This window comes from Brachyhypopomus gauderio, chromosome 7, assembly GCF_052324685.1.
Source record: "Brachyhypopomus gauderio isolate BG-103 chromosome 7, BGAUD_0.2, whole genome shotgun sequence".
Classification (NCBI taxonomy): domain Eukaryota; kingdom Metazoa; phylum Chordata; class Actinopteri; order Gymnotiformes; family Hypopomidae; genus Brachyhypopomus; species Brachyhypopomus gauderio.
In genome coordinates this window covers 25,117,623-25,137,963 of record NC_135217.1, presented here as the reverse complement: position 1 = coordinate 25,137,963, position 20,341 = coordinate 25,117,623, and the positions used below count along the sequence as shown (strand labels likewise).

At 49.4% G+C, this 20,341-nt stretch overlaps 2 protein-coding genes across 4 annotated transcripts; both read left to right on the top strand.

Moving 5' to 3' along the window:
• The first annotated feature begins 300 nt into the window (after positions 1 to 300).
• pdia4 (protein disulfide isomerase family A, member 4) lies at positions 301 to 4,183 on the top strand. Of its 2 annotated transcripts, none has more exons than XM_077012799.1 (10): positions 301 to 604; positions 1,047 to 1,209; positions 1,290 to 1,495; positions 1,627 to 1,765; positions 1,869 to 2,074; positions 2,182 to 2,340; positions 2,462 to 2,613; positions 2,700 to 2,856; positions 3,040 to 3,273; positions 3,488 to 4,183. In XM_077012799.1, exons 1-10 carry the CDS (start codon positions 526 to 528, stop codon positions 3,901 to 3,903), a joined length of 1,911 nt encoding a protein of 636 aa, XP_076868914.1. In that variant the 5' UTR covers positions 301 to 525; the 3' UTR covers positions 3,904 to 4,183. The 2 variants fall into 2 exon arrangements, with proteins under 2 accessions (XP_076868914.1, XP_076868913.1); XM_077012798.1 differs by having other exon boundaries at positions 1,044 to 1,209.
• Positions 4,184 to 5,484: 1,301 nt separating this feature from the next.
• ezh2 (enhancer of zeste 2 polycomb repressive complex 2 subunit) lies at positions 5,485 to 20,230 on the top strand. 2 transcript variants are annotated; one of them, XM_077012795.1, is made up of 20 exons: positions 5,485 to 5,846; positions 7,438 to 7,561; positions 8,271 to 8,399; positions 12,620 to 12,739; positions 12,819 to 12,939; positions 13,049 to 13,222; positions 13,445 to 13,547; positions 13,966 to 14,129; positions 14,237 to 14,334; positions 14,784 to 15,024; positions 15,152 to 15,321; positions 16,244 to 16,338; positions 16,456 to 16,496; positions 16,755 to 16,880; positions 17,036 to 17,214; positions 17,339 to 17,434; positions 17,845 to 17,926; positions 18,471 to 18,551; positions 18,651 to 18,735; positions 18,975 to 20,230. In XM_077012795.1, the coding sequence occupies exons 2-20, from the start codon at positions 7,445 to 7,447 to the stop codon at positions 19,033 to 19,035; spliced, it is 2,283 nt and encodes a 760-aa protein (XP_076868910.1). In that variant the 5' UTR covers positions 5,485 to 5,846; positions 7,438 to 7,444; the 3' UTR covers positions 19,036 to 20,230. The 2 variants fall into 2 exon arrangements, with proteins under 2 accessions (XP_076868910.1, XP_076868912.1); XM_077012797.1 differs by lacking the exon at positions 5,485 to 5,846 and adding an exon at positions 5,973 to 6,121.
• Positions 20,231 to 20,341: the final 111 nt, after the last annotated feature.

Sequence of the window (20,341 nt, the reverse complement as noted above, 5' to 3'; positions counted from 1 at the left end):
GTAACCAACAACGTCAAATAAATAATCACAATGTAATCTCTCTACCACATTACAGTAAGATAAAAGCGGCCTAAAGAGTTTACGTGCTAGTGATGGCATTCCTACACCTTCAGTGTTTGTTATGGAGTTTCCGTCTTAATTAAAAAAACGTCTTGAGGAAAGGCAGCTCTGTGGCCAATAGCGTTGGATCTCGCGGACCATCATCCAATTGTTGTTCTGAACGTATATGAGTTCCGGACTTGAGTGGCGATGTGTGATTGGAGGAGTCCGTGGCGAGACAGCCAATCATAGCGTGGCAAGTCAGACAAGTTCAAGTTGCGAAGTGGCAAAGCACGCAAAGCCAGTTAAGACAATCGTGCTTAGGGACGATCACATCACGGTAACTTCACACTTACGGCCACTTCTGATTTAACGCAGTTATTTTACAAGCTAAAAACTCGAACTAACCGGCGCGTTAGAGCACTGCACGCCGCCCGCGCTGGTCACGGAAGAGACGAGCACAGAAGCCCCGTAGACCCCGCAGACATGAAGAAGGTCGCGGTTCTGTTGGTCGTGCTGCTCGGAGTGACTCACTTCGTTTCACTCGGCCGGTGCGAGGAAGACGGTGAGGAACCTCCGATAATTACCAGCGGTTCGGTCCGGCGGGGTTCCCAGTCTATCGCTCGTGTTTTAGCCACGCTGCGGTCGGGACTCTCATGATTTGAAACCCCAGAAAGAAAGTATCTGTTTGTTAGACGTGTCGCGGAATATTGAGGCTACTAATGTACACACGGGCCCCAGGCTCCACTGTGTTAGTGTTCATGAGTGTGTTCATGTAAGAATGGAAATAATGTAATATTGTGCACGACCCAGTGCATATACTGATATTTTCTGTAGCTCGGCGTGTTTAAGGAAAATTCACAAAACAAACTACATGCGGACTTTTTAAGTGTTTTTATTTGCTTCTGATGGTATTTAAAATGTATGAAAATATCTATTGCACGGAATCTTAGGTGAGTGGCACAGGTTTTCTGATTAACCGTCTTATTTTGGGTAAAATTTAGCAGAAGATCTCGGTGCAAAGGAGGAAGGGAGTGAAATTGAAGATGATGATGATGATGATGGCACTGAAGTCAAAGAGGAGAATGGAGTACTGATTCTCACTGATGCCAACTTTGACACCTTCATGGAAGGCAAGGACACTGTTCTTGTGGAGTTCTATGCACCATGGTGAGTTACTGATAGACACATTTCATCAGGCCCTTTTGAAAGACTTCACTGTGCAAACAATGTTTGTTTTCCATTATCAGGTGTGGTCACTGCAAGCAGTTTGCCCCCGAATATGAGAAAATTGCCCAAACTCTAAAGGAGAGTGATCCACCGATCCCTGTGGTGAAAGTGGATGCTACCACATCAAGTGCTCTTGGGAGTAGATTTGAGGTGTCTGGTTACCCAACCATCAAAATTTTGAAAAAGGGAGAGCCAGTGGATTATGACGGGGAACGAAATGAAAAAGGTGACTTGTAGTAAACATTAAATCCTTAATTCTGCTTGGTAATGCTAACACTCTGAGAATGAACCTTAACCTGATAATAAATGCTGCTCTGCTGTGTTTGTGATGCTAACACTCTGGTTTGCTCTAAACAGAGATCGTCGAGCGAGTTAAGGAAATCTCCAGGCCGGACTGGAAACCACCTCCGGAGGCCACGCTGGTCCTGACCAAGGACAACTTTGATGATGTGGTCAATAATGCTGACATCATTCTAGTGGAGTTCTATGCACCCTGGTTGGTTTTATTGGTTTATTTGATGTGTTGATGCAGTGCCATTGGAGAGCTGGTTCTTGCACCTGGTGGTCTAGATGTGCATGTTAACATGTGGTGTTGACAGGTGTGGCCACTGTAAGAGACTCGCTCCAGAGTACGAGAAGGCTGCTAAGGAACTCGGCACTCGCACTCCACCAATTCCACTGGCTAAAGTCGATGCGACCGTGGAGACGGAAATTGCTTCCCGCTTCGATGTATCTGGGTACCCGTCGCTCAAGATCTTCAGGAAGGGCAAGGCTTTTGAGTACAACGGGCCACGAGAGAAATTGGGTATGTTGTGTGAAACTACTCGTCTTGAGATTCCGGAGTATTGTGTTTGCTGCCGTTACGTGTTTAGATTCATGCAGTTGACGGCAACCCCCCCCCCCCCCCCCCAGGTATTGTTAATTACATGAGTGAACAGGCAGGAACTCCATCCAAACAAGTTCAAGCCCTGAAACAAATTCAGGAACTGCTGAAAGATGGAGATGATGCACTGATTGTTGGAGTGTTCTCCAACGAAGAAGATGCTGGATATGAGCTCTACCAGGAAGCATGTAAGTTAGTAAAAAGACTTCTGAATGTTCGCTAAACGATGATCTTTCACATATACTAATGTGTATAGTACCGGATCGTTTCAGGATCTTTATAATATTGTGTGTGTGTGTGTCCTTGAAGGTAATAACCTGAGAGATCATTACAAATTCCGGCACACGTTCAGCAGTGACCTCGCCAAATTCCTTAAGGCCTCACCTGGACAGGTGGTCATGCTCCAGCCTGAGAAGTTTAGGTCAAAATACGAGGCCTCGTCCTACTCTTTAACGATTACAGTAAGTCCTGTAGAGTCTCGAGTAACAAGCAGACGAACGAAGGCTTTCCTTGCAGTGTGTCTGAGTTTAGCCATTTTTCTGCCCAGGATTCCACGGCAGCCTCTGAATTTCAAGATTTCGTCAAGAAACACACACTACCGTTAGTAGGACACAGAAAGCAGAGCAATGATGCAATGCGGTACACCCAGCGCCCCCTGGTGGTGGTGTATTATGGAGTTGACTTCAGCTTTGATTATAGAGTTGGTAAGTGTCGGACATATTCAGCTGAACAGTAAATACAGATGCTGGTGTTGTGGTGAGCCATCAGTGTGCCTTGTAGGAAACCAGCAGCAGCTGTTCTTTTTGTTGGAGGAGCGTGTGGAGTATGGAGAGTTTGAAATGTGAACAGTGTGCTAAGCTTAAGTCTACTGGCATTTCTCCCCACAGCCACACAGTTTTGGAGGAGTAAAGTTCTGGAGGTGGCCAAGGACTTCCCAGAGTACACGTTCGCCATCGCAGATGAGGAAGACTATGCCGAAGAGATTCGGAGCCTTGGTCTAAGTGATAGTGGTGAGGAGGTGAACGTCGGCATTCTCGCAGATGGGGGGAAGAAGTATGCGATGGAACCAGAGGAGTTCGACTCTGAAGTGCTTCGTGAATTCGTTGTGGCCTTCAAAAAAGGTGAGGGTTATGCATTGCTGTTGGATCTTGAACGAAAAACTGATCCGCTAAGGAGTGTAGACATGCTCATCAGTTTAGTGCCAACGCTACAAGCTCAGTTTGCCATGCATGAATGATCAAAGCTAAGACTGTAATGCCATCATGGAACAGATCTAAGGCCCTTCCAGAAGGTGTATAATCAGTGGTGTGATGTATTTTGTGTACTCCTTAACAGGCAAGCTGAAGCCAGTCATCAAATCGCAGCCTGTTCCCAAGAGCAACAAGGGACCGGTGAAGGTTGTCGTTGGTAAAACCTTTGATGAAATCGTCCTGGATACGAAGAAAGATGTCCTTGTGGAGTTCTACGCCCCTTGGTGTGGTCACTGCAAAAAAATGGAGCCCGACTACCTGGCTCTTGGAAAGAAATACAAGAATGAGAAGAATCTAGTGATTGCCAAAATGGATGCCACTGCCAATGATGTTCCGCACGACGCCTACAAAGTGGAAGGGTTCCCCACAATATACTTTGCCCCCAGCAACAAGAAACAGCAACCCCTTAAATTTGCAGGTGGAGAACGGGATCTTGAGAGTTTAACCAAGTTTGTGGAAGAACATGCCACAAAATTATCGCAGAAGAAGGATGAACTCTAGGAGTTTTTGAGAAACTATGAACTTGACACGTTCAGATACAGATACGTAATCTGGAGTGGGTGATGAAACACGGGCTCTGTATGTCTGATCTGTTGTAATCGTTGTTTCTGAAAGCAGATTTTTCTTGTCATTCCAGAGCATGCACTGTTTGGGGGTTTTTTGTTTTTTCAAAATCTTTTTAAATAAAAATGGGGGAAAAGTGAAAAATGAATGGATGTTCTGTTGGAGCTGTACACACCTGTTGGGAGAACTGCGGTTGGGTTTATAGTGGGCCTGTGCATGCCCTGGTGAAGCTTCTTGAGCTAGCCTGACTCTTTCTCCCATCTTGACCTTCACAGCTTACCTGCCTAGCTGTTGATTATGCTCGGTATTTGTCTCATAAACTAACAAAATGGTGTTAATTGGCTACATCGCAACAGTATTGGGGCATTTGTCTTGGTAAAGATCTTTATGCAAATCTTTATGCAGTTTTGTGTATACGCAGAAATTGGGTTCTCTGCATCTTTCTTTCTTGAAGATGGTTGAATGGGCCAGGTGAAGTGTTGTGTTTTAACAGGCTGAGGACCATGACCAAAACACACAGCTGTGGTGGTTGGACTGATCAGGCTGTATGACAGCCTGAACTTCCTTATATCATACCAAAAATAAACTAAATAACTAAAATGATTATAAAAGCCTGTTCATAAAAAGCAACCAAATAAATAAATGATGACATGCAACCATCTTTTCCAGCAAGATGTGAAGAATTGCGTGGATCCAGAGCCAGGCGCATCTACCGTAGGAGTCCCCGAGAAAGACAACCACGGACAGATGTAACGTGTTTGAATATGCGATATAGCCTAGAAGTTGGTCGAATTTATCATGCTGACTTCTAATACAAGTGATCTACTAAAACTTCTTGAACGAGAAAACGAAGATTTACAAACAAGGTTTCCCGGATTTGGTAATGGTTAATCGGAATGACAGTTAAACCGTTTTCTTTAATCCAGATCAAAGATCTGAACGCGGTTATGAATGTAGGCTGACGTAGTTGGTGTCGTAGTGATGACGTCTTAAAAGTAGGCGGGACTTGGTAAACTGGTTGACCGGAGTTCAGAGTATACAGGAAGTAGTTAGCTAACTTAGCACATTTTACAGCTAAAAACGAAGTGACATGTTTACATCGTCAAGATAATCACGCATTATAATTCATGTCGAAATGTATTACCAAATGTACACATTGTTCGTATTATTTATATAGTTTATTTTCTACAGAAAGGTATTTCAGTTGTATCAATATAATGCTGACAAAAGCTATACATATAGCTACTGTTAGCTCCAGATCACAATTAATTTGAGCGATATATAGTGAACAATCAAATAAGGTCGTACCGGTCACACAAGGCGCCGGTTATTCACACAAAAATGTATTCGTTCAAAATCAAGAACAAAGAGAACTTCTCCACATGTCCCCCGTTCTGGGCCCCCAACGCAGAACCGCATCTGATTGGATAAGTCGGAGGTACGACCTGGCCTATCGGAACCCGTGGACATAAGAAGTTTGAATATGGACCAATACGATTGGTTTATATGTTTGGCGCTCGTTGGTTCTGCAGTGCCCAAAGTGGGCGGCGAATTCCGAGTCAAAGAGACAGAGAAAGCGGGGTTTGAATAGTTACAAAAACGGAAATATCGAAACATTTTAGGCGAATTAAATGTAATTAAATTTGTCAGTAATTCACAAGTGGGCCCGTGAGTGTGAGGGTCTGAGGTGCGGGGCGAAAAGGACGGTTGGCTTTGTTTATCGTCGCGAGCCTGCCGGTATCGTGAGTCGCGAGCGCTGTGAGGTGACGCGACCCCCCGCTCTCTCTCTCTCGGTCTCACGCGCCCGCCGTCCGTCTCCAGCCCGCGGTTCCGAGCTGACGAGAAGGTCGCCTCATTTCATGCGGACTGGACCCCTACAGGTAGGAACTACGCGACACGGAACCGCCTCGTTTGGCTCGTTCGCGCTACGGTAGCTCGTTAGCTCGCGGCGGCTACGCTAGCCACTGGTGCTGAGGTGAAGCTAGCGCTGCTAACTAGTCCCACAGCGAGGACGCGCCGCTGCCGCCGCCGCTAGCCCGGTCCACACCGAGCCGCCACGAACCAGAACAACACCGGCCTCTTGGTAACCGGGCTGGCTCACTTCCAGGCAGCCACGAGGTCCTGGTGTAAAAAGAACCAGGCGAGCTGATGAAGGGTGAGTTTGTAAAAGCCCAAGACTCGGTGTCGGACGGCTAGCTAGGGCTGGATCTGGCGACACAGGTGACTTGTCCGCTCGCCTCACGCTGTTGATCTGATCAAACGTCTCGAATGTGGTGAAAGTGTGTGAGGATTCATTTAATTTCGCACACTGGTTCATTGTCGCGCGTTGTTAATATTTAACCGGTTAGCTGGGAAATGTAGCTAGCCAACTTTCTCGGAATGTGTCGCTTGAGCAGAAACACGGAGCGCCCAGCACTGAAACCCCTGATGGTTGTGCTAATGTGATCGAACTGCCTTTGACTTGAACTCAACGTCGGGTCCAGTTTCCAGCCGAGCTCTCGTCACCCAGATGTTCCGTGAAGCCACAACATCATGTGTTTTTGGTTAATCAGTCTTCTAGTGATCATCGACACAGTGTCGGCCACATCTGTGCGTGGACTATAAAAAACAAAATGCTTCATTTACCAGTATTAGTTTACATGTGTTGTCCTGTTTATTACACTTGTGTAATAGTGTAGTAGTTATGTAGTTACCATATTACACGACACACACCTGAGGTTTTCTGAGCTGGGTTCGTTTATGGGAGTCTGGATTCAGCAGTCACTGTGATTGGAGTGTCTGGTGTTCAATGGTTCAAATGTTGATGGTCAAAATATTTACCAGTACCGTCAGGACGCCTGTGTGTTCAGTGTCTTTACGCCTTCTGTCAGTTTTGCCAAACGTACTCGTGCACAAATACTCACACACAGCGAATTTCGTGTAATGGAAAGTCCATGATGTGGGTTTTTCTGTTTCTGTTTTTTTTTGGTTGGGGGTGGAGACGGGGGTTGTTGGTAGTGCCGTTTGCCTGACCGAAATTGTCCAACTGTGATATAAGACATGCAGATGGCGGTTTCTATTTTTACTGTGACATTTTCGTCTACTGAATTTTCGAGTCTTTGCAAACCATTTGGATAAGGTCCATCCAAGATGCAAAGCTCGGTGAACGTGCCCACAGATCTGTACTTGTGAACTCACGTTGGTGTTCCTTCACACTTCACCAGCGTCTACCACGCGAGGAGTCCAAAGAGACAGAGTTCTACAGTACGCCAGACATGAACAGCTTGTGATGCATTTTGTTTCAGCTGTCGAGAGTGGATCAAATACATATGAACACATTCCCCTGCTAACTGTCACCTCGTATTAGCAGCGTTTTCTTTGATCTCTTTTTATGCAAGAACACTTCATGCAAGAACACAGCGCTGATAGTTTGCAGCTAGTGAATGGTTTGGTTTGTCCTTAAGTCACTTCATACGCTCTCTTCCTCTGCAGGGAAACGATGGGCTTGACCGGGAAGAAATCGGAGAAGGGTCCGGTGTGCTGGAGGAGGAGGGTGAAGTCTGAATATATGCGACTCAGGCAGCTAAAACGATTCAGAAGAGCGGATGAGGTCAAGGTAGACACGATGCGCCGCACGCTGATCACAGCATGGTTTACAAGTAGAGAACTCTAGTGTTGTGCAGTAATACGCATTATATATTAACATTTTTATGTGAATGCAATGATGTGAGACTGCTTAGGCACACATCATATAGATTTACCTCTTGTAGCACAAATTTGTATGTTGTAAATGTTTAGAATTCTTCCGATTAGCCAGACAGGTATGTCATTAATTAGGACTTACATTATACATTTTATGCAGTAAAGTAGTTTAAAGTATGTCTACATTTATACAGATGATGTGTTAAAATTGTTATGCTAAGTGGAGTTGTTTATGTAAAAGTAGCCGAGGATGTGTGGAATGAATTTCATGGGTGAGTTTGTTGTGTCTTTGGAGAAAGTTCAGGCACATGTCTCCCTGCTCGGGTTTCGCTCTGGGCATGTTTTGCAGGTCAGCACTCGGTGGCCATTGGAAGAGTGCTGGAGGATCAGTCATCATTGCACTTCATGCCATTTTTGTGAACAATTTTATTTTGACTTTGTTGTTCAGTTGTAAAAGGACTTAATAAAACATCCAGACTTTAGCTAACTGCTGAGTGCTGTGGAGATGAATAAATGGACATGAAGTGGACTGAGCTCCTCCAGGCCCTTGTCTTTACGTTTGTGGTCAGAGCGGTCTCTGGTCAGAAGCGCTGCTGACGCTGTGTGTTTCTGCACCTCCCCAGAGCATGTTCAACTCCAACAGGCAGAAGATCCTGGAGCGCACAGACATCCTCAACCAGGAGTGGAAGCTGCGACGCATTCAGCCAGTGCACATCATGACGCCTGTGAGCTCCCTGCGTGGCACCAGAGAGGTGAGGCCCTGCTGCCTGCGTGGCACCAGAGAGGTGAGGCCCTGCTGCCTGCGTGGCACCAGAGAGGTGAGGCCCTGCTGCCTGCGAGGCACCAGAGAGGTGAGGCCCTGCTCCCTGCGTGGCACCAGAGAGGTGAGGCCCTGCTGCCTGCGTGGCACCAGAGAGGTGAGGCCCTGCTGCCTGCGTGGCACCAGAGAGGTGAGGCCCTGCTGCCTGCGTGGCACCAGAGAGGTGAGGCCCTGCTGCCTGCGTGGCACCAGAGAGGTGAGGCCCTGCTCCCTGCGTGGCACCAGAGAGGTGAGGCCCTGCTGCCTGCGTGGCACCAGAGAGGTGAGGCCCTGCTGCCTGCGTGGCACCAGAGAGGTGAGGCCCTGCTGCCTGCGTGGCACCAGAGAGGTGAGGCCCTGCTGCCTGCGTGGCACCAGAGAGGTGAGGCCCTGCTGCCTGCGAGGCACCAGAGAGGTGAGGTCCTGCTGCCTGCGTGGCACCAGAGAGGTGAGGCCCTGCTGCCTGCGTGGCACCAGAGAGGTGAGGCCCTGCTGCCTGCGTGGCACCAGAGAGGTGAGGCCCTGCTCCCTGCGTGGCACCAGAGAGGTGAGGCCCTGCTGCCTGCGAGGCACCAGAGAGGTGAGGCCCTGCTGCCTGCGTGGCACCAGAGAGGTGAGGCCCTGCTGCCTGCGTGGCACCAGAGAGGTGAGGCCCTGCTGCCTGCGAGGCACCAGAGAGGTGAGGCCCTGCTGCCTGCGTGGCACCAGAGAGGTGAGGCCCTGCTGCCTGTAAGGCACCAGAGAGGTGAGGCCCTGCTGCCTGCGTGGCACCAGAGAGGTGAGGCCCTGCTGCCTGTAAGGCACCAGAGAGGTGAGGCCCTGCTGCCTGCGTGGCACCAGAGAGGTGAGGCCCTGCTGCCTGCGTGGCACCAGAGAGGTGAGGCCCTGCTGCCTGCGTGGCACCAGAGAGGTGAGGCCCTGCTCCCTGCGTGGCACCAGAGAGGTGAGGCCCTGCTGCCTGCGTGGCACCAGAGAGGTGAGGCCCTGCTGCCTGCGTGGCACCAGAGAGGTGAGGCCCTGCTGCCTGCGTGGCACCAGAGAGGTGAGGCCCTGCTGCCTGCGTGGCACCAGAGAGGTGAGGCCCTGCTGCCTGCGTGGCACCAGAGAGGTGAGGCCCTGCTGCCTGCGTGGCACCAGAGAGGTGAGGCCCTGCTGCCTGCGTGGCACCAGAGAGGTGAGGCCCTGCTGCCTGCGTGGCACCAGAGAGGTGAGGCCCTGCTGCCTGCGTGGCACCAGAGAGGTGAGGCCCTGCTCCCTGCGTGGCACCAGAGAGGTGAGGCCCTGCTGCCTGCGTGGCACCAGAGAGGTGAGGCCCTGCTGCCTGCGTGGCACCAGAGAGGTGAGGCCCTGCTGCCTGCGTGGCACCAGAGAGGTGAGGCCCTGCTGCCTGCGTGGCACCAGAGAGGTGAGGCCCTGCTGCCTGCGTGGCACCAGAGAGGTGAGGCCCTGCTGCCTGCGTGGCACCAGAGAGGTGAGGCCCTGCTGCCTGCGTGGCACCAGAGAGGTGAGGCCCTGCTGCCTGTAAGGCACCAGAGAGGTGAGGCCCTGCTGCCTGCGTGGCACCAGAGAGGTGAGGCCCTGCTGCCTGCGTGGCACCAGAGAGGTGAGGCCCTGCTGCCTGCGTGGCACCAGAGAGGTGAGGCCCTGCTGCCTGCGTGGCACCAGAGAGGTGAGGCCCTGCTGCCTGCGTGGCACCAGAGAGGTGAGGCCCTGCTGCCTGCGTGGCACCAGAGAGGTGAGGCCCTGCTGCCTGCGAGGCACCAGAGAGGTGAGGCCCTGCTCCCTGCGTGGCACCAGAGAGGTGAGGCCCTGCTCCCTGCGTGGCACCAGAGAGGTGAGGCCCTGCTGCCTGCGTGGCACCAGAGAGGTGAGGCCCTGCTGCCTGCGTGGCACCAGAGAGGTGAGGCCCTGCTGCCTGCGTGGCACCAGAGAGGTGAGGCCCTGCTGCCTGCGTGGCACCAGAGAGGTGAGGCCCTGCTGCCTGCGTGGCACCAGAGAGGTGAGGCCCTGCTGCCTGCGTGGCACCAGAGAGGTGAGGCCCTGCTGCCTGCGTGGCACCAGAGAGGTGAGGCCCTGCTGCCTGCGTGGCACCAGAGAGGTGAGGCCCTGCTGCCTGCGAGGCACCAGAGAGGTGAGGTCCTGCTGCCTGCGTGGCACCAGAGAGGTGAGGCCCTGCTGCCTGCGTGGCACCAGAGAGGTGAGGCCCTGCTGCCTGCGTGGCACCAGAGAGGTGAGGCCCTGCTGCCTGCGTGGCACCAGAGAGGTGAGGCCCTGCTGCCTGCGTGGCACCAGAGAGGTGAGGCCCTGCTGCCTGCGTGGCACCAGAGAGGTGAGGCCCTGCTGCCTGCGTGGCACCAGAGAGGTGAGGCCCTGCTGCCTGCGTGGCACCAGAGAGGCGAGGCCCTGCTGCCTGCGTGGCACCAGAGAGGCGAGGCCCTGCTGCCTGCGTGGCACCAGAGAGGCGAGGCCCTGCTGCCTGCGTGGCACCAGAGAGGCGAGGCCCTGCTGCCTGTAAGGCACCAGAGAGGCGAGGCCCTGCTGCCTGCGTGGCACCAGAGAGGCGAGGCCCTGCTGCCTGCGTGGCACCAGAGAGGTGAGGCCCTGCTGCCTGCGTGGCACCAGAGAGGTGAGGCCCTGCTGCCTGCGTGGCACCAGAGAGGTGAGGCCCTGCTGCCTGCGTGGCACCAGAGAGGTGAGGCCCTGCTGCCTGCGTGGCACCAGAGAGGTGAGGCCCTGCTGCCTGCGTGGCACCAGAGAGGTGAGGCCCTGCTGCCTGCGTGGCACCAGAGAGGTGAGGCCCTGCTGCCTGCGTGGCACCAGAGAGGTGATTCCCTGCTGCCTGTAAGGCACCAGAGAGGTGAGGCCCTGCTGCCTGTAAGGCACCAGAGAGGTGAGGCCCTGCTGCCTGTAAGGCACCAGAGAGGTGAGGCCCTGCTGCCTGCGTGGCACCAGAGAGGTGAGGCCCTGCTGCCGCCTGTGTGCTCCAGGGTCTATGCACAGATGGCTGAATCACTGAAGCCTTTTGCTGCATTGGCTTTTTTAACCAGTTTGAATTATTACCAGGTTATTGCACTTATGATTCACACAAGATGGATTTGTAACTAAATACATAACAAAATACCATACAACCATAACATGCAAAATGAACATTTCTGGTGTTTTGACTTTATCGACTGTGGGGCAGAGTAAACAGTTGTTTTCAATCAGGATTTAAATATGCTGAGAGAACTTGCATTCCTAATATGTAACATGACTCAAGATTGAAAGTTCTTTACATTTATGTGTGTGTGTGTGTGTAAAAAGTCCAGACTTCTGGTTAGGGATGCACCGAAAATTCGGCCACCGAAAATTTTCGGCCGAAATGGCTTAAATTTGCATTTTCGGTTTTCGGCCGAAATACTTTCATCACCGAAACAACACGGCCGAAACAATGTGCTGTGATGACGCAAGCAAAAATCGCCACCTGCACGTGCTTATTTGGATAAAGCTAGCAAAAACGTTTTCCAGTGATGGCGCCGAGGCAAAGGACATTACACCAAAAATTATGGAACTCGTTGCCTTAGACGATCAGCCGTTCTCTGTCGTAGGGATTTCGTAGGCTAATAGAGCACATTGAGCCCCGTTATGTTTTGCCGAGCAGACGACATTTCTCAGAAGTGTGTTTACCTGAGCTGTTTAATGTTGTTGCAACTCACGTCACGTTTTTATGAGAGAATTTATATTTATCTTTCAGGCCAGTCAGTTATAATTAAATTTAACTCGTATAAAATACATATATTTATCCTCTCAGATAAAAACGGTCTGCAAGCGAGTTTAATTTAATTAGTGGTCGGCCGTTGTCAGCGGTATCGCCGTTAACGGCCCACCACTAATTTTACTTTATAATATGCATTACTGTAATGTCAGTGCTAAATAAATATTTTCAAATCAAATTTTGTAGTTGATTTATTCTTTGAATAGCAATGCCTTGATTTTAGTGAGGTTAGCCATAAATCCAATGTTACTAATAATTGGCATAATGTATTTCGGTCTTTCGGCTTTCGGCTTTCGGCCTTGGTTTCCTCATTTTCGGTTTTCGGTTTCGGCTAAGAATTTTCATTTCGGTGCATCCCTACTTCTGGTGTGTGACCTGACTTCTTATTACCAAACCACAGCATGTCTCCTGTTTTTCAGTGCACAGTGGACAGTGGCTTCACAGAGTTCCCCAAACAGGTCATTCCTCTGAAAACGCTGAATGCTGTAGCTTCGGTTCCTGTCATGTATTCATGGTCTCCACTCCAACAAAACTTCATGGTAAAGTACAACACCACACTCTGGAATGTGAGGCAGAATCATGTTCTTTCTCTACATCTATTTTTGTGTTTTGTTGCAGGTTGAAGATGAGACAGTTTTGCACAACATCCCTTACATGGGAGATGAAATCTTGGATCAAGATGGCACTTTTATTGAAGAACTCATTAAGAACTATGATGGCAAAGTGCATGGAGACAGAGGTTTGTGCCTCTTAGTGTGTTTATTTTAATTTTTTTGCAGTCAAGATTTTGCATTCATCTGCAGTGCTGTGGTGAGCTACATCTACCACTCTTGTTTCTCTTTTTGTAGAATGTGGCTTTATAAATGACGAGATATTTGTGGAGCTTGTGAATGCCCTCAATCAGTACAGTGACAATGAAGACGATGATGATGAAGAGGATCAGCACGACTACAAACTGGAAAACTGTGATCGGAAGGATGACTCCGAAGACTCTCGCAAGGACAACCTTCTCAACTCTGAGAGTGAGAGCCGATCTGCCAGCAGTTTCTCCCACATTGTGCCATTTAGATCTTAAGTGTTTGTTTTGTTGAGCAATTTTGCAGTAGAAGGTCATTGTTTAGTTTTCAGTGCCATCTCAGTGTCCTTGTATTGTTTAATGGGATCTTAACCGTCATACCACTAGATTTATCTCTGCCAGGACTTGTCCTCTGGTCTCATAGTGTGTTGTGACGTTTTTGTTACAGGTCGAAACAATGACTTCTCTAAAAAGTTCCCCTCTGATAAAATCTTTGAAGCTATCTCCTCCATGTTTCCTGATAAAGGATCTCCAGAAGAACTCAAAGAGAAGTAAGTTAAGAATGTGCAGTACACGGCAGAGTAGCGTAAACAGTGGTGGAGTGGCTCTGTGTTGACCAGTTATGCTGTCTAGGCACATTAAACAAAGTGGTTTTTTTAAACTGCAGCTTTGAAAACAAGAACAGTAGAAGTTTAAAATGCAATAAGCAGGTTTCTAAGTGTTCTCAGAAGAGAGTAGGGTTGCCCGTAGAGAGTAGAGAGGCCTCACCTCTCTGGTGCCTCACAGACATGCAGTCATGCTTTCAGCAGTTTGTAATCAGAGGAAATCAGATATTCCCCGTGTTTGATTTTTCATACTGTTATTACAAACGTTCAGCAGTAAAATTGTGACAGGCTGCAAAATGCAGAAGGGCGTATGCTCAGGTGTGTGTGTGTGTGTGTGTGTGTGTGTGTGTGTGTGTGTCTTCAGGTATAAGGAGTTGACTGAACAGCAGCTGCCGGGCGCTCTGCCCCCTGAGTGCACCCCCAACATCGACGGCCCCAACGCCAAGTCTGTGCAGAGGGAGCAGAGTCTCCACTCCTTCCACACGCTCTTCTGCAGACGCTGCTTCAAATACGACTGCTTCCTCCACCGTGCGTCCTCACCCTCCTGACACACCCTCTGCACCACCCCCATCGAGTTTGTGTGTTTTGTAGACGTTTTGTGATTGGTGGTTTGGCTGTTGTGGTTTGCGTTGCAGCGTTCCACGCGACGCCGAACACGTACAAACGCAAGAACATGGAGAACACGGTGGACAGCAAACCGTGCAGCATGGACTGCTACATGTATCTGCTGCAGGTCAGCTGCTCTCATAACCTACAAGCATGTGTCTAAAATGCCATTATTCTGTGTTCTCCCATTTCTGGCTCTTTGAATGGGAACCCTAAGTTAAAAATCGTGTACAACAACTGTAGATCAGGACAGAGCAGTGTAGAAAGCATTGAACCCTCTCTTAGCCCGTGTTTGGAGATAAAATAAAAAGGAATAAAATGGTGGACTGGATTAAAGGGGTGGATTGTTCCCTCCTATTGTGGCGTCCTCCACTCTACAGAGAGAGACAGCTGCACTCAAGACTGGGCCTTCCCGCTTCACTCGCCTCACAGCGGGCTGCTTAGGTGGGACATGTAGACCGTTTTCAAACGGGCCCTTTGCAAAACAACAAGAATTTTCAGTTAGGAAAAGGCCAGCTGTCCTCGCATGTCCTCGCCGCTGTGCGTGAGCTCGTGTCCGGGCTGTGTGGTTGTCAGGACGCCGTGGTGAGGGAAGACCCTGCGGGAGTTGGCGTGGAGCGGGCCAAGACCCCCCTGAAGCGCTCGGTGGGCAGACGGAGGGGGAGGATGCCCACTAACGGTAACAGCCGCCCCAGCACGCCCACGGTCAGCACCGAGACCAAAGACACGGACAGCGACAGGGAGGGAGGCACGGACAGCAACGACTGCAACGACAAAGAGGACGACGACAAGAAGGACGAGACCACCAGCTCCTCGGGTACGTCCTAACGGCACAGGACACCTCGATGTCGTTGGGTCCACAAACACCAGCTCTTTTTTCAGTGTGTTGGTTCACCCGTCACCCAAGCGGTTTTTTGTGAGGGAACGATGGTGTTTGTCTGCAGAGGCGAATTCGCGCTCCCAGACTCCAGTGAAGCTGAAGGCCAGCTCGGAGCCCCCCGAGAACGTGGAGTGGAGCGGTGCTGAGGCCTCCCTCTTCAGGGTCCTCATCGGCACCTACTACGACAACTTCTGCGCCATCGCACGACTCATCGGCTCCAAGACCTGCAGACAGGTGTGCAGCTGTGGACCACCATAGTGTTTATATTGCGTAACTTTATCAGTTCTCTGTGGGCGCTGGTGCCCGTTTTCGTAGGTGTTAATCTGGTCCCTGTGGTTAGTCAGGTAGGTAAGGGAAGTTGCACTGGGATGTGTTGGCATCAAACAGCCAGGCTGTCTTCTCTCGTGGCCTCAATGTGTTTAATGGTTCTATCGTCCTAAACGTTTTCAGGATAAAGGCAGATTTGGGTCTGACGAGCTTGTAAGGTCACGATCTCCTGACGTTTATAAGTGTGTGTGGTCAGGCTATCCTGATGTTCATGAGCGTGTGCGGTCAGGCTATCCTGACGTTCATGAGCGTGTGCGATCAGGCTATCCTGACGTTTATATGAGCGTGTGCGGTCAGGCTATCCTGACGTTTATATGAGCGTGTGCGGTCAGGCTATCCTGACGTTTATATGAGCGTGTGCGGTCAGGCTACCCTGACGTTTATATGAGCGTGTGCGGTCAGGCTACCCTGACGTTTATATGAGCGCGTGTGCGGTCAGGCTACCCTGACGTTTATATGAGCGCGTGTGCGGTCAGGCTACCCTGACGTTTATATGAGCGCGTGTGCGGTCAGGCTATCCTGACGTTTATATGAGCGCGTGTGCGGTCAGGCTATCCTGACGTTTATATGAGCGCGTGTGCGGTCAGGCTATCCTGACGTTTATATGAGCGCGTGTGCGGTCAGGCTATCCTGACGTTTATATGAGCGCGTGTGCGGTCAGGCTATCCTGACGTTTATGAGCGCGTGTGCAGTCAGGCTATCCTGACGTGATCACTTCAACCAGTCAGAGAGTTGTATAAACCAGGACAGTGGATAGTTTGGTTAGGATGTGTGTTTTGTGTGTGTAATTAATTTCTTAACTTGATGGCTGGTTGGCGTTCTCCGCTAGGTCTATGAATTCAGGGTGAAGGAGTCGAGTATCATTGCGCGTGCACCGGCGGAAGACGAAGACACGCCTCCCCGGAAGAAGAAGAGAAAACACAGGCATGGTCCCGATCGCACGTGCGCTCCTACGCACCCCCGCCCTCCCGCACCTCTTACACCGTGTGCAGGTCTTAGTCAGCAGTGCCCCTGACGCCGCCTGTCTCTCCTGTGTTGTAGGTTGTGGGCGACGCATTGTCGGAAAATTCAGCTGAAGAAAGGTTTGTATAGCCGAGTAACGCCATTACGGTGAAGGGGTCAGGTTCTGTTGGGGTTTACTGCACCTTCTGTATTGCTTATATTGAGGCTTTCAGAAAGGTTGATGTCTTGAGTGTTTATATTTGCATGAGGTTGGTGTTGATGCAGTGCGTATAATTTAGGAAAGCACTATTGGCTTTTAAAATTCCTATAAGCAGAATTACTGCTGTTATTGGGGCAGAAGCTGAATACGTATTGATACCTTGTTGCCATGCCCACAGACGGTTCCTCCAATCACGTGTATAACTACCAGCCATGTGACCACCCCAGACAGCCCTGTGACAGCTCCTGTCCCTGTGTCACAGCACAGAACTTCTGTGAGAAATTCTGCCAGTGTAGCTCTGAGTGTAAGTGTTATTGTCATCCTTTATTTGACACATCTGTCAATTTCATTCATTGTATAATTCCTAGGTTATGATAGATGTTTCGTATTCGGTTTGTGCCCGACTGCTTCAGTAACAGCTCGGCCAATAAGGTGCCTCTGTCTGTGCATGTTGTGCAGGTCAGAACCGGTTTCCAGGCTGCCGTTGCAAAGCCCAGTGCAACACTAAGCAGTGCCCCTGTTACCTGGCCGTGCGCGAGTGTGACCCTGACCTGTGCCTCACCTGCGGGGCGGCCGACCACTGGGACAGCAAGAACGTCTCCTGCAAGAACTGTAGCATCCAGAGAGGAGCCAAGAAGGTCTGTCTCCAGCTGCTTAGCCCAGCGCCAGAGAAATGACGTCATGCAGAATTTGCGTGGAGTTGGTCTCCACTGATTGATTGTTTGACCTCTGACCTTCTCCACCTGGCCATTTTGTGTTAAGCACTTGCTGCTGGCGCCGTCTGATGTAGCGGGATGGGGCATTTTTATTAAGGAGCCAGTTCAGAAGAACGAATTCATCTCGGAGTACTGTGGAGAGGTCAGTGTCTGTGTCTGTACGTACGTATCTCTGTCTGTATGGAGTACTGTGGAAAGGTCTCTGTACGTACTTGTCTGTACAGAGTACTGTGGATGTCTGTAAAAGGTCAATGTCTGTAAAAATGTCTGTGAGCCTATCTGTGTGTGTGTTGATCTGATTGGCCCTGGAGCTGGTGCAGCTTTAACTCAGCTGGGAGGCAGTAGGTGTGAATGAACTCACCGTTGCCCAAATGCAAAGCATTAGTTGTAAAACTTGTTGTGGTTTTCCTGAGTGCTTCAGTGTCTTGTAGACATGACGTATGCAGTGGTGTTCCAGTCTGTCTCAAACATTCTAAATAAGCCTAGCACAGAGGTCAGTGATTCCAGCTTTCTGAAGGACTTCCTTTCTTTAGCCCGTTCTTTCTTTTGTAGATAATTTCTCAGGACGAGGCTGATCGCCGGGGCAAAGTCTACGACAAATACATGTGCAGTTTCCTCTTCAACCTGAACAACGGCAAGTCACCCTTCCTTCATCCTCTTCGTATACTTGTGTGGACTTTCTAACGTAAACCCTGTCTGGGGTACACGTGAGCGCTTTCTAACGTAAACCCTGTCTGGGGTACACATGCGAGCGCTTTCTAACGTAAACCCCGCCTGGGGTACACATGCGAGCGCTTTCTAACATAAACCCCGTCTGGGGTACACATGCGAGCGCTTTCTAAAGTAAACCCCGACTGGGGTACACATGCGAGCGCTTTCTAACGTAAACCCCGTCTGGGGTACACATGCGAGCGCTTTCTAACGTAAAACCCCGTCTGGGGTACACATGCGAGCGCTTTTAACGTAAACCCCGTCTGGGGTACACATGCGAGCGCTTTCTAACGTAAACCCCGTCTGGGGTACACATGCGAGCGCTTTCTAACGTAAAACCCCGTCTGGGGTACACATGCGAGCGCTTTTAACGTAAACCCCGTCTGGGGTACACATGCGAGCGCTTTTAACGTAAACCCCGTCTGGGGTACACGTGAACTCTTTTTAACGTAAATCATCTCTTACAGATTTCGTTGTGGATGCAACAAGAAAAGGCAACAAGATACGGTTTGCCAACCACTCTGTGAACCCCAATTGCTATGCAAAAGGTGAGTGCCCTGAAACATGGGGCCGTGGGGGGAGGGGCCTTCAATGAGCGGCTCGCACACATGATCAGCAGCTCTGCTTACGCCTTTCTGTCTCTACAGTTATGATGGTTAATGGGGATCACAGAATAGGCATCTTCGCCAAAAGAGCCATACAGACGGGGGAGGAGCTTTTCTTTGACTACAGGCAAGTGGCCAGTCGTTTTTTTCCCCCTACCATGTTGTATTCTGAACATCAGACTGTATTTAATCTTTTGTGGAGGAACCTGGTGGTGATGGCTGCCTGCGCAGAATGAGAAAGTGTTGCTGGCGAGGGTTGGATTTTTCTCCCGTGTACTTTGACCTGCTGGCTTGCTGATGGGCTGTAGCCGTGTACGCGTGCATGTCTCGGGTAACGCCTAAAGAATCACTTGTGTCCCCTTTTAGATACAGTCAAGCAGATGCTCTCAAGTACGTGGGCATTGAACGTGAAATGGAAATTCCATGAAGCCATCTACCTCTGGAACAAATGCCTTACACTCTTCAGGAATTTTCTCTCCACATGCATTTCCAATGTTTCGAATACTCAGTTTTATAGGCAAGGATATTGATACTTGGATATTTTTTAAACTTCAACCTTTTGTCTCTTATTTTTTACCCTTTACCAACAGACGTACTCTGGGATTGACGTTTTGGCAGTAACTTGAACATTCATACTTGTTTACAGATTAGTTTCAACATCCTTGGATGTGCCATTGTTTTCCTACTGTTCCAGGTTTTTATTGCAAGCAATTTCAGTTATTTCTTCAGACCTTTGGACCAAATTTGCAGTAAATCAGGCTCTGCGATCATTGGATAAGTGTTGTACCACTGTCTACCTATTTTGAGACGTTTTCTATTCATGTGAAAACCAAAGTCATTTTGTCTACTTGCATGCCATCTCACAAGCAACTTCACACAGGTATTAAGAACTATCAAGCACACTGCATCCAGTGTGTGGAAAATAGAGAAAAAACATTTTGAAATTATAAAAAAAAAAGAAAGAAATTGAACGTTAGATTCAGTATCTAACTTGCGGTGCCTTGAAATTACAACACTGAATTCTTCACAAGTAGACGTCCTAAAATGTGTGTGCGCTCAATTTGTTGTATGTGCATGAACAAAGATTTCAAATGGAGTAGAAATCAGGGAATTTTTTTTTTTATCTTTTGCATTCTTCAGTCTTTCAAGACTTCAAAGTTGACCAGCTTTTGACTAGACCTGACACTGTAGGAGGGGGTGTGTGGGTGGGTTGTAAGGTCTTCCTCTCATACTCTACCATATTTTCACTCTTTAAAACGAAATACAATCAGATTTAGTGCACGGACACTAGGCCCCATGGAGAAGCAATAAGACCAGCATTGAATCGTTTTCATGAAGATCTCTAAGCTCCCTATTTATTTTATGAGACTCTGTAAGCAGATTTTGCTATTATAATTTATTAAAGCTGTCCTTTGCTGTGATTTGCCAGGTAAACACAATGGATTTCTTACTGTAAACTATTGTAGCTGTTCACCTGTTCTCCTTGGATTCGTTTGTTTAGGTCCCTGTTTGGGTTTGTGACCACTCCATTTCTGTTTCTGCCTCTGATCCAACAAGGTGCTGATTTGTAATGTTTACAGGGAATATTTGTTGAAAGTAAAACATATTTCAATTGTTTTAGACATTTTGTTTACTTTGGTGTGTTTGACTTTTTTGAGAATTCGATCGTGGTCTTTTACTCCAACAAAGCACCGAGTCGTCTATGTTAATTCATAAACAGTAGGACTGCCAGC